General features: G+C 41.8%; 1 protein-coding gene across 2 annotated transcripts in view; it reads left to right on the forward strand.

Annotated features, from left to right (window-relative positions):
* The window catches only part of VLDLR (very low density lipoprotein receptor), a 90330-nt gene that overhangs the window by 66242 nt on the left and 10383 nt on the right, over nt 1-13705 (forward strand). For both annotated transcript variants that reach the window (XM_063455085.1, XM_063455084.1), the window contains exons 8-15: nt 1137-1256; nt 1357-1482; nt 2463-2634; nt 5200-5424; nt 6188-6306; nt 8866-9005; nt 9089-9230; nt 12622-12768. In XM_063455085.1, the coding sequence (XP_063311155.1) occupies nt 1137-1256; nt 1357-1482; nt 2463-2634; nt 5200-5424; nt 6188-6306; nt 8866-9005; nt 9089-9230; nt 12622-12768 (1191 nt within the window). The remainder of the gene's footprint in view (nt 1-1136; nt 1257-1356; nt 1483-2462; nt 2635-5199; nt 5425-6187; nt 6307-8865; nt 9006-9088; nt 9231-12621; nt 12769-13705) is intronic.

Below are 13705 nucleotides of genomic sequence, written 5' to 3' on the forward strand. Positions count from 1 at the left end.
GCGTGCTGCTGTCCACCGCCAAGACCGATGGGGGTGCCCTCCTGGGCCGAGACCCCGCCCCGCCAGGCCCCGCACCAGGCCGTCCGGCCGCCATTTTGGATCCTGCTCCGCGCATGGCCCCATCCGTGTTAGGGGGTGGTGCAGCGATGTCCAGGGCAGCCGCCCGTCTAGACTCACCACGCCGAAGCCCCGGCCGCACACTGGGAGGCAGAGCCTCGACCAGGCAGCTCCTGGGCCTGCTGCGACTTCCACTGGCTGTCTCCTGCACTCCCGTGCCACCGACCTCCGGTTCTCCTCCCGGGCTCAAACGCCTCGGGGGCCTCCTGGCCCGCGCCGGGCGCGAGTCTCCGGCCTCATTTCCTGCCGCCGCAGCAAGGACCGGGCCCAGCTGGGCCTGCACCCATTCCGCTCCTTGTTGCCGCGCCGCTGTCCTGATCCCCTCCAGAAGCTTCTCCACGACATCCATGGCCCTGCAGAGGAGACAGAGAGAAGCCCTACCCAGCAAGTTTAGAGAGCACCGGGATGCACACAAACTAAACCGGGTAGGAAATTAGAAGTGAACCTCACAAAATGGCTCCTCCCTTAAATAGCCAAACCCACATATCCCATAACCCACCTGTCCTGTCTGTTCCTCCTGGGCCCGCCTCCTAACCCCTGTCAAGGCCCTGTTCCGCTTAAGCTGTGCTTTTGGCTACATGGGGCTACATTCTGTATTACTCTAGTGTATCAACTAGACGTTGCACAGCTGTGCCAGAACTCCACTTACATGGATGGAAGCAGCTTGTGGCTCAACTGCAAGAGCGACCGACCCCACACACTTTGTTTGAAAATGATTAGGACTGACTGAACCAATTTCTTTCTGGTTCAGTCAATCTTTGACTGACTGAATTTTTTTTTTTTTTTTTTTAACTTCACAAAATGTGCAATGAATTACAGGCAAGCAAAATAGAGCATTGCATTTGTTTGCTATAGCTTCATAATGAATTTGATCCACATGTGTCCTTTTAATTCCCTGAGTGATACTGAAGCATAATTTCTGAAATCCCCATATCCCAGCAATTTCACTGTTTTCTTAAAAGTATGAAAAACAATCAAGCCTTTTGATGGAACCATATAATGGCACTTTTTCCTTCCAGGTCAAAAAGCGTGCTTGATTAACAATGGTGGCTGCTCTCATATATGCCGGGACTTGGTTATTGGCCATGAATGTGACTGTCTAGCTGGCTATGAATTAATTGATCAGAAGACTTGTGGTGGTAAGGTTCCATATTCAGTGCTGGAGCAATGTGCAGGCATACTGAACATATATGCATTATAAAGTCTGCAATAATTTAACACCTAATTTTATTCTAACAGATATTGATGAATGTCAAAACCCTGGTATTTGCAGTCAAATATGTGTCAATCTGAAAGGGGGCTACAAATGTGAATGCAGCAAAGGGTATCAAATGGATCTGTCTACAGGAGTGTGCAAGGCAGTAGGTAAATGACCTTGTCTTGTAGTCGCTCATATCTTTACTTCACTAGTTTACAGTATTGGATGCTTTGATTGTGAGAACCATTGGAAAGAAGTACCTGGGCAATTGCTATCCCTCTTGCATCTATTGGGAGTGCTAAGCCCCATTTGTTTAGTTGAAGACCTTGTCTAGTGAAACTGTAAACATATACACAACAAATTTTCTGTAATGGAAATGTCCATGTATTAGACACTAGATATTTGTTCATTATGTACTCCAGAGAGTAATGGGATAAGAGATAAGGCATGTGTAGCTTTAGCGGGGTTATTCACTAAAGTTGGACTTCAAAGTGAATTTCAACTTTAAAGGGGACACTGTAGGCACCCAGACCCCTTCAGCTAATTGAAGTGGTCTGGGTGCTGTGTCCCTTTTGCACTTAGTGCTGCAATGTAAAACACTGCAGTTCCAGAGAAATGTAATGTTTACATTGCAGCTCTAAATCTGACCTTAGTGGCTGTCTACCAGACAGCCACTAGAGGGCTTCCGGAATCCAATCGGACCTTTGGTCCAGTATCTGAAACTGGACGTCATCACGCTCTGCATGGGGACCTCCAATGTCATATATAATTCTTTTTATTTATTTTTTTCGGCCATTGCTGTGCATGCGCATTAGGTCTCCCCCGCTGGCTGACTTCAGTAGGGAAGGAGCATGGGCACTATAGGATCCTTTTTTAAGGGCAAAGTAGAAACACAAACAGAATGTTTCCAGTTCTGCTATTTTGTCCTTGAATTCTTTAGTAAATAACCCAGTTGGTGTCTTGGTAATAACGAACCTATAGCTGTTTTGGTGCACTCCACTGGGCTTGACTTCTGTTGAATTGCCAGGCAGCAAAGATGAAAGATAAAATAGAGTATGTTTTAACTACTTAATCTGTGGGATACCGAGAGAAAGCTGACAGATACTTAGGTCTTATAGCTTAATCGTATTTTTATTTCTACCTGCAGACCGGGAGCCAAGTCTAATATTCACAAACCGCAGGGATATCCGAAAAATTGGACTTGAAAGGAAAGAATATATACAATTAGTGGAACAGTTGCGCAATACGGTCTCATTAGATGCTGACATACAAGCACACACCTTGTTTTGGGCAGATACAATTCAAAAAGCCATATTCAGGTATGTCTTATCTAGTTCTGAAAAACGGATTGTTTTATTCTAAATTGCAGCTTTTTTGTGTAGTGTCAGTAAAATGTTTATTCTCCAGGATATGCAAAATAGTGCAGAAAAATGGATACAAATGGTTTAATTTTAAATTGTTATGGCAACTGGGCCATGAGCTCCCGCATCTGGCACCTTAAACTTTATATTAACCAGCCAGATACTTACCTGGACGCAGAGCAATATTAAACTTGTTCCTGATACACTGGCTTCTCTGCCACTGGAAACTCCGACTCTAGGTTTTGCGGACTACCAGCGACTGGGCAGAGGAGAGGAGGCCACGCTCCTACGGCTTTGACTGGCGGTAAAAATTTGACTAGTGCTGCCCTCCCCCCTATGGACTGGCAGGGGTTATCCCGGTCCCCCTTGATTTGCCCCATATACTCACGTAGTAATTAGGCGACCAACACCTACCCGGCTGATATACACAAAATGCAGCCCCTTGTGAAAACAAGATGGCGGACACGCCATCTCACACGATGCAACAGCAAGCAGGGAAGCTGCCACACAACTTTGTGGAACAGTCGATCCAACGGCTAGATGAGCTGGTGGCCCGATTTTGGGCCAAACTGGAAAGCCGTGTGGCAGCCACACAACGGCTACCTCAGGTGGGAACTCGAAGGGGCATAAGCCTGGGAACGGATGGTCCCTCTGCAGCCTTGGGCTCTACCCGACACTCTACCCAGCTGAAGATCAGCCTGCCTAGGCCGAGGGCCTCGAGGGTATTAACCCAGAAGCGTCCACCACAGAGACGGAGAGTAACCTGCCACAGCTGGCGATAAACCCCTTAAGGACCAAACTTCTGGAATAAACACATGGTGGGCTGGAATTGGTCTCCCCAAGCCTCCAGGTCCGTGGCTTGAAGACACTGACACTCACGCCGGTCTAGCGCAGAAAAGGACTATACTGCTTCCATCATGCTGCACCTCTTGTTACACCACCTGCCTCCTTCATGTTCATCCAACATGTGGGCATCGGCTAAAACTGAACTGGCTGACTGAGGCAGGCTGCCATCGGCCATACCGATGGTACAGAGCCACAACAAGTTCCCGGGATCCAGTGGTCTTCCCCTTGAAGGACTCAAACGTAATGTGCATTACGCAGATGACCTTTTTGTACAGGCTTAGTCACACTTTGATAGTCACTCCGGTACTTCTAGTTTACCATGTTAAATTTCCTATGCATTTTTGTAACATTAGTCCAGTATATTTCACTAGCATTGACCCCTGCAAACCTTGCCTGCCACGCAGCTTCGCTAACTAAGGGCATCCACGGCAATATGTCCAGCAACGTACCACATACTTGGCCTGGAGGGTGGATTCCTAATTTGCAGCTGTTTCGACATTATTCAAAGTAACCATACATATCTTGCCTATCAGACAGCATTACCGTTTAGCAGCACACTCCGTCTGTTATGGTGGGCATCCTAAAGCAAATACAACCGGTGGTGCAGGTTACAGTACTGACTAAAGTGGATTTACCAAGTTACGCAACACTATCCCTCACTACTAATCTACCTACCAGTTGTTTTATAGGACACGTGTGACAGGTCAATGTAACCTGACAGTCAGTCTGCTTATTCAACATAAAAATGAGGCAATGCTAAATGTAGGAGACTTGCTGAATAATACATGTACATCTTTGCGAATTTGCAGCTACGCTTCCCTACTGATGTATCTTGAGTTTACCTCTATACCCAAGCTTATTAATGTGTTACTGTTTTATTTTCATTTTCCTTCTCACCAGTCTAGATAGCTAAACTCTTTGTGAGAATATATCCTACTGCTCACCTGGACTTGTAACTGTAGCCTGTGATGTGCACTAAAATGAAAAAATTGATTTCTTTCTTGCACAGAGCATTATCTGACAAATCTTGTATGTTGATCTTGATACCAAACCGAAATTTTTTGACATATTGTTATTCCTTCTTTGTACAACGCTATCATCCCAATTAAAGAAAGATCGACTTAAAAAAATAAATTTACAGCAAGTGCTTGAGCGTTCATATTACTTTCCTAGAAAGCCATGTTAAAGTTAAAATGTCTTTAGATCTGTCTTGACACCTTCTAGAATAGTTTCCATATGATGTGCTGGCTGAATAATAAACAATGTTGCAATTCAGTTATCATACTGATAATGGAAATATCGAGCCCTTGTAAAACTTGCGCATAAATCTTGGCATGTAACCTTTTACTGACTAGATCCATCTTTCTTTCCATCTTGCTTGTCTCTTTTGTGATCTGGCGTTTCAATCATGGAATTCGTACAAATTGCTGGTCACCTGAAATTCAGACTAATTGGTTCCATTTTATTTTGAATTTGTTTTAGAACAAATGTCATGCTTTTGGCTTACTCACTTGTAGGATTGAAATTCTGCCAAGATCCTGTGTTTATCCTTGTAAGGTTGACCTTCTCACCAGTATTTTTTACAATGAGTCAATGTTTATATTTGAGTTTTATATGACCTTTTTGACTTGATTGCATAAATGCTAAAATCTTAATTCTTGCTCATTTGTTCTTCAGTGCCTCTGTGGACAATCGTGTAAGAGTAGGAAGTCCTGTCAAAGTAATAGAGCATTTGCATAATCCTGCAGCAATTGCTGTCGACTGGATTTACAAGACTATATACTGGACAGATGTAGGATTGAAGACCATCTCAGTGTCTAGTTTTGATGGCTCTAAGCAGAAAGTCCTGTTTAATGCAGGCCTGAAAGATCCGTCTTCCATAGCAGTCGATCCACTCTCTGGGTATGTACAGTTTGTTTAGGTTTCCTGATTCTCTCATTAAACTGGATTAACTACAAGAAGAAGAATTCTAATTTTTACCTGTAACGCTCTAATCTTTAGAACAGTTTGGTTGAAAGAGAAAATGGTTAAAACTAAAATGTAGATTCCATTGTATTCTTGGATATATGTAACTGTGGTACAAACGCAGCCACGCAAACTAGCAACCCACATGTAGACTCCTTTTCATATGGAAGCAATTGACTTAACAAAACCGTTCCTTAACATTTAATATCTTAGCTGGCTATAAATGTGCACTATTGGCTTTGCAGCACAGTTGTGGTTTGCATATGTGCCCATCTCCTCCAGTCGGCGACTAGCAGCAGGGAATTTAACTGGGTTCATCTGCAAAGATGTTTTGGCCACAATGGGATGTTGCCTTCTATCAGATTAAGATCTTAATCTCACTAGAAGTGCCTCACATAGATAAGTGAAATATTTTATAAAAGCACGTCACACCGTGATGACTTTAAAAATTTAATTTGGCATGCTTAAGTCCGCTAAGATGGTAAATAAATCGCTCTAGAATAAAAAGTAAATATCCGCATATTTTATATGGGACATTTCAGTAGCGCTCTTGTTTAGTTTATGTTCTCTGCAGAGCATGCCTCCCTCAAACATATTAAAATATTTACATCTGAATCAGGCGATAAGACTTCAATTGCACAACAAATGGAAATCTGATTCATTCATAGATAAAATACTGTAATGTTTCCCTTTTTAATAGGTTTATTTACTGGTCTGATTGGGGCGAGCCTGCCAAGATTGAAAAGGCTGGAATGAATGGAATAGACAGACAACCGTTGGTGATAACAGACATTCAGAGACCCAGTGGAATTACTTTAGGTGAATATATATTTTTTTAATTTTAAAAGTATAAACTATACTCTACAGTTGTCTCATTTTTAACTTGATTGTCCCCTCCCCCCTCTCCCCCCCAAAAAACAGTGTAGGGTAAATTGTGGATGTGTCATGGGTAACATCCTAACCATGCTTAGGAGATGTAGCTGGACTCTGGTGTATGGCATGAGCTGTAGTACCAATTTAGTTCTGAGCCCTCCATATTGTGGACATGCTCTGTAAACCTGTATCCAATATGGAGCACTCAGTACTAGTCTCCACACTGGACACCACATACAGCAAGTGTAAGATTCATTTTCTGTCCCTCCTGTAAGTAGTTAACATGAAGATACTGCATTTACAAAAAGATAAGTCCTGGGCGGCAACAACGACCACAGTACACATCAGCCACCATACATACAGTAAAAACCAAAGAAAGTTACTTGCACTCTCTCCTGAATCCCTATATATAATTAAACAAATGGAGGTCATTTAGTTACTCCAATGGCCATTGGAAGGAATGCCTGCCTGCCAACATCAAGGCAGACCCCCTAGGCAGTCATTGGAGTAACTAAATGACCTCCATTTGTTTAAAGATACAGCCTTGGTAACAGAATTTCAAATGTCCCATTATGTTCTGTGGAACATGCAACCAAGCAGTTTTTGTACTTGTACTGATATGCTTGTGCATAATTTCTGAAAAATATGCAACATGTCATCACTTGCATTTTTTAACATTTGGGGTAAGTAAATATTAACACATCCGGTTTTGCTGTGAATTAACTTATTTGACTGTACTCTGGGCCAAGTGATTGTTGCATATGTTGTAACTTAATCCTGGAGTTTGCAATAGGAATTTTATTTTGCTTTAAAGATTGTATGGATGTGTGCCAATACAATCTTCCGTATCCTGTAATGAATTATCCCACAGCTGGTGGTAAAACACATTGGCCAAGATGAGATTCTCAGTGTAACCTGCTGCTGATTCAGAGAATAATCTTGGAATTAAGAGTAAAGGAGCAATGTGGACAACTACAATCATGACTGGCAATGTGAGACTCTATGTAATGCATTAAAAGTCCCGTTTGGTTAAGACAATATAGCATTTGGTTCTAGGGTAGGGGTTTATAACCTTGATGGTGACTCAAATTAAGTACATGTAAACCTGCTTGGTGCCAATTTTAAAGTATACTGAAATACTGCAATATACCTTTTGTTTGCTCCCACTTTCGATCTCAATCACGCTGGGGAAAGTAATCAAATGATAAATTTCTCATGGTTGCAATTGTGTTGAATTGGGATTTTTTTTTTTTGGGGCTCTTAGCCCAGGGATTAAATTAATTTAACCATTTAAGGATAGAGGCAATTGTCCATGTTCCGAACTAAAACAAATCATTGAATTTGAGCTATAGGTTTGTCTTACCATAATTTAAGGGTTTCGCTTAAAGTACACCCATACATATAATTTTTTTTAAAAAAAATTTATATGAAGGACAGAGGGTTTTATTTAACATACTATAGGTATGCCAAACACACTACATGTGTATAAATATAGAAAAAAATTAAATGTATAACTGTTCATATTTTTGCTTAGGATTTTCACATCCAGTTAAAGTAATTAAAAAGCACTCTGAATAGATTCGAATAGAATAGTCCTGATTGTTAAATATCAAATCTTGAGGATCTAATATATTTTTTGATAGTTAATGCTAACCCCTTACCCAATGTTTACTCTAACTCTATGCCTACCCTAATCTTACCCCTTACTTCAACCATATTCTTTAAACCAACACTAAAGGCAACCCTATCCCAAAACAAAGTTTAACCTCACCCCTAATTAAACCAACTACCTCTTACCCATAACCGTATCCCAAACTTACCACCAACCCTAACCCTAGGGTTATCCACTACTATTAGTTCTGATATTTTAATGTATTAAACACAGTAGATGGTAGTATGTTGCCCCATCTAATGTTTGTTTTCAGAATTACAATTGGTGTAACTCTGAGCCTGGTTCTCAATTGCTTATATAGAAATCGGTGATTGGAAGCAGGCAAAGCCTAGCACCAGTCCACATCGACTGGGGACAATCTGGGAATCCCTGCCCAGGTCTATTCTGCACCCCACAAATTTTATTTAAATGTTTTATTTATTTAAGAATTGAGTTGAAGGGCTCTGTGTAGCGCTGGCTTCTAGTACTTGCAGGAGACCTAGGTATCCATTGATACCTGAAATTAGTGTTTGCCGGGTTAAATCCCTGCTCGCACCAAATATGCAGGGATATCTAGAGGCTTTAAAGCCCACTTTATATAACATGGTATAAGCGGCTTTAAGTGGTGACGGCTGAATCTTAATTGAGCACTTGGCATCAGCTCCTCAGTCTACTCCATGTCTGACTGGCTTTGAGTCCAAGCTCTTGGATTACAGAACACTTGTAATTCTTACACTGAGGTCCAACTTAGTTGCTACCGGTGTGCACAAGACTTCATATAGTGAATTATTTAAAAATGCCACAAATTTACCTGAACTCTTCCTGAATCTTAATCATGAAATTTTATTCTTCAGATTTGATAAAAAGCCGACTGTATTGGCTTGATTCCAAGATGCACATGCTCTGTAGTGTTGACATGAATGGCCTAGATCGCAGAATAATTTTGAAGTCTCCAGAGTTCCTTGCGCATCCACTGGCACTTACTATATTTGAGGTAGGATTCATTTCTCTTGTACTTAAAACTGAACCTCAAACTTTAAAAGGAAGACAAGTCAATTATACTTAAATCTCACATAGGATCGGGTTTATTGGATAGATGGAGAAAACGAAGCTATCTACGGTGCAAATAAATTTACTGGACAAGAACTGGCAACACTCGTGAACAACTTAAATGATGCACAAGATATTATTGTATATCATGAACTGGTTCAGCCCTCTGGTAAGCAATGCACAATATAAGTTCTGATGCTACAAAATTACAAATGTAGGTATTTACATGGGAAATATTGCTATAGCAGTGAATTCTGCATAATTTGTAGTATCTAAATGTTTCTTGATGGCTAACCTCTCTAAGAACTTTAAACACTGCAGTTTACATATGAACTAGGGCTTGTTAATATCCGTTTTGGGGGGTGGGTTCTGTATAGCGAAACAGAGGGAACACTAAGCTGAAAAGCTGTCAAGTGTAAAATGCAGGCATTAAGAAAAGTGTTTAAAAAGCGAGAGAGAACCTGGCTAAACTATATTTAAAAAATATTCAAAAATAAAAGTTGAGATTTTTGTCAGTTGGAAACACAAACATTGAAGTCGGAACATCTCTGCTTCTGATCACTTTGTCAAATACATGTCCATGCAGAGAAATGACTGCTTAATAGGACACTAGGCACCCTGGCCACTTCCCCCTCATTGAAGTGGTGTGGGTGCACTGTCACTGTCCCGTTAATGCCTCTAGTCCCTGTCTACCAGTCACTAGAGATGCTTCCTACAGATCCACAGCGTTTGACTCTGTGAACGATGCTGGAAGTCCTCCTATTTTGCAAGAACTTCCAGCATCTTGCAATGCTAAGGTGGGGCTGTAAATAACAAAGATAAATTGTCTATACTCTTCTGGTTTGTGACAAATGCCACATGTGTAACATTGGAAATCTATATAGGTCTACAAAAATCATTGATGCCTGTTCCTTCAGCCATGACACTACTTGTTACTACAAGCCATGTTCTGGAACTACACTGAACAAAATTTATAAATGCAACACTTGTTTTTGCACCCATTTTTTATGAGCTGAACTCAAAGATCTAAGAATTTTTCTATGTACACAAGGCTGATTTCTCTCAAATATTCACAAATCTGTGTTGGTGAGCACTTTTCCTTTGCCGAGATAATCCATGCATCGCACAGGTGTGGCATATCAAGACAGCGTGATTAATGCACAGGTGTGCCTTAGGATGGCCACTCTAAAATGTGCAGTTTTACTGTATTTGGGGGTCTGGAAACCAGTCAGTACCAGCTGTGACCACCATTTGCCTCACGCAGTGCAACACTTCTCCTTTGCATAGAGTTGATCAGGTTGTTGATTGTGGCCTGTAGAATGTTGGTCCACCAATGTGGAATGTTGGTCCACTCCTCTTCAATGTCTGTGCGAAGTTGCTGGATATTGGCAGGACCTGGAACACTCTGTTGTATACACCAATCCAGAGCATCCCAAACATGCTCAATGGGTGACATGTCTGAGTATGCTGGCCATGCAAGAACTGGGATGTTTTCAGCTTCCTGGAATTGTGTACAGATCCTTGAAACATGGGGCCGTGCATTATCATGCTGCAACATGATGTGATGGTTGTGGATGAAGGTTGAGACACAGATGAGGACGCCTAGTATGCAAATGAGCGCTTTCCTGAAATGGTTTCATGGTTTGTGTAGATAATTCTTTGGTTAGACAAACAGATTGTTGCAGAAGCTGTCTGTGTGGCTGGTCTGACTATCTTGGAGGTGAAGATGCTAGATGTAGAGGTCCTGGGCTGGTGTGGCTACATGTGCTCTGCGGTTGTGAGGCCGGTTGGATGTACTGCCAAATTCTGTTCATTTCTCTACCATAAGCAATCTCCAAAGGCATTTCATTCAATTCAAGGGTAACCGCTCTGGTGGACATTCCTGCAGTCAGCATGCCAATTGCACGCTCCCTCAAAACTTGCGACATCTGTGGCATTGTGTTGTGATAAAACTGCACATTTTAGTGGACACTTAGTGTGGCCAGCCTAAGGCACACCTGTGCAATAATCATGCGGTCTCATCAGCATCTTGATTTGCCACACCTGTGAGGTGGATGGATTCTCAGCAAAGAAGTGCTCACTGTAACGGACCATTTCACTTACAAGAGGATAAAACCCAGTTTAGGCGATATCACCCTTTTCCGTAGACCAGCAGCTACAGCAATCACCAATCTCCCGAACTGCTAACTGTACGAATTCTGGAAACTCCCGAACTGGAAACACACGAACCCTGGAATCAGCTGAACAGGAAAAGCATACAATCAGCTTACACTCCTGGCAGCCAGCATACAATCCAATTCCCCCAAAAACGAGACAACACATCGGTTTGAGGGTCAAGCAGAATCTCAGGTCCTGGCACACCCAGCCTGGTTTTTATTACGGTTGTGCACATACAGGACACACCCAGGGGGAGGCATCAAATAACCAATCAAGTAACAGTACAACCCACACATCCCCTCCCCTCAGATAAGCAGTTAACATAATTTATTACATACAGTAAAAATACAGTTTCCACACATACTCTGTAACTTTAAAACCATACATCACATTCACATAAAAATACATATCCACAATCAATCCATTCAGGGGAACAACATATTAAAAAATGGCATGAATCAGACCAGGGGTTCGAAAGTTAGTAAAAGTATCTTTTGTTCCCCCTGGCTGGCAGTATTTTAATCTGGCTCAAACAGTAAAAGTAAAACATCCCCACAATGCATCCTGGCTTCCTCCCTTCTGCCCTGGAGATAATTGGAGAAGTAATCCAATTATCTCCCAGGTCAAAGACAAAACTCCATTACACATGTGGGAACCTAAATACAGGATTATGTTTTAAAATATATAAAGTTACTTTTTATACATTAAACACAGACATGTAACATATCCCCAGATAGCTCAGGTCTGCGTGCACATTATTGGGTGAATGGCACGCAGACCACACAAATACAGTTTAATTGCCATGGAGCCAAAGTCTTTCCCATAGTCTTTCATTATATGAATAGGCTCCATGGCATAGCTATCTGGGGGTATCACTGCTCACACAAGGAAAGTACCGAATGGCCCCACTGTGTTTAAAGGGCCAGAATGAGTGACATGCACTCTGTTAGGGCCGAATACATTTTGTAAAAGGGCCCAATCTCCCAGGGCCATAGTCCAAAGGCAAGAGGCGGGCAAGCGGCCCCCTCCAAGGACACGTGGTGAGGTCGGTTTCGCCACACTCACTAACACAGATTTGTGAATATTTGAGAGAAATGGGTATTTTGTGTACATAGAAAAAGTTCAGCTCATGAAAAATGGGGGCAAAAACAAGTGTTGCTTCTATAAATATGTTCAGTGTAGTTTGATGCAGAACACTCATTTTGATGCTATTTAATGACCCCGTGGCGAAGTGAAATGGGAACGGGTTCCAGGATCCCAGAGAATAAAGCAATAAGCAATCTGTAAAAGTACTACTACAATGTGTAGACGAAACGCACACTCGTATGTTTGTTTACGCCTATTGTACCTGACAAGACTGTCACTTTAATGTGGGAATTTATTTTCTAAAATGTTATCAACAGGTAAAAACTGGTGCAATGAGAGACTACAAAATGGAGGCTGTGAATATCTGTGTTTACCTGCCCCACAGATAAATGATCGATCGGCAAAGTATACCTGTGTGTGTCCTAGTGGGTTGGAATTAATTGATGGCCGGAGCTGTAGAAAAGGTATGCTCTCTTGTTACTAGGGTAAATTGTCCTTTCAGCTCTGCACTAAATTAGAAGTTAATTTACACTCCACTGCCCAAATACAAAATAATCATGGTCTAGAAGAAATACCCCATATCAAAGCTTGCATGTATTTTAATTTGTTTTTCCACTGGGGGTATATAAAAAAAAACTTGCAAAACCTGCAGTTCTCATCTGCTTCCTTTGCAAGCCCTCCTCTTCTAACCCCGCCCACACTTTCTGTAGCTGTCCAATCAGACTTCCCGAAGCGGCTCAATGAGAAGTCTTTGCAAAGCTTATGCTCTGAGCAATTGTCTCTATTCAGTTAAACAACAAAGTAAAAGGACCTGTTGTCTGCTTGAAAGCCAGGGGGTGTAATAAAGGTTTTAGGTGTCAGTCCCTATTCTATTATTATTTTTTTGCTGTAGTACTTTAGCGGTCTGCAGTGTCCCATTTAATGCAGTGTTCTTTGAGCAGGCTTGCTGATCAATATAAACAGACAAATGTAAATATTGCTGTATCTGACAAATGGCAGACTGAAAGCTTTTGCTGTCAGCCCTCCACTAGACTAGAGGCATGTGCTTTCTAGGTTTTCAGTTGATGCAAGTCTTAATGTTAGATATTGCCGAACACTAATACTTATTTAATTCAGTGATTCTGCAAAGTCAGTTGGGTGTAGAAATATTTTTTATTTTTTAAATAGACCGCCATCACCGTGCACACAACCTCACAGCACACATCAAATTCTTTTTGCATGTGAGGGGCACCAACCGGGTTCTCAGGTGGCCCAGTGAACTGAGCTGCTGGTCTGCTCCTTATGTGCAGTTCATTGCCTATGCTCCCTTCTGCAAATGCAGTGATAATTTACTCGAAGGTACATAAAATGACAGACAAAAAAGGAAATGACTAAGGACATAAGTCCCAATCTATGACTTGG

The sequence above is a fragment of the Pelobates fuscus genome, chromosome 5, assembly GCF_036172605.1.
Source record: "Pelobates fuscus isolate aPelFus1 chromosome 5, aPelFus1.pri, whole genome shotgun sequence".
Lineage (NCBI taxonomy): Eukaryota > Metazoa > Chordata > Amphibia > Anura > Pelobatidae > Pelobates > Pelobates fuscus.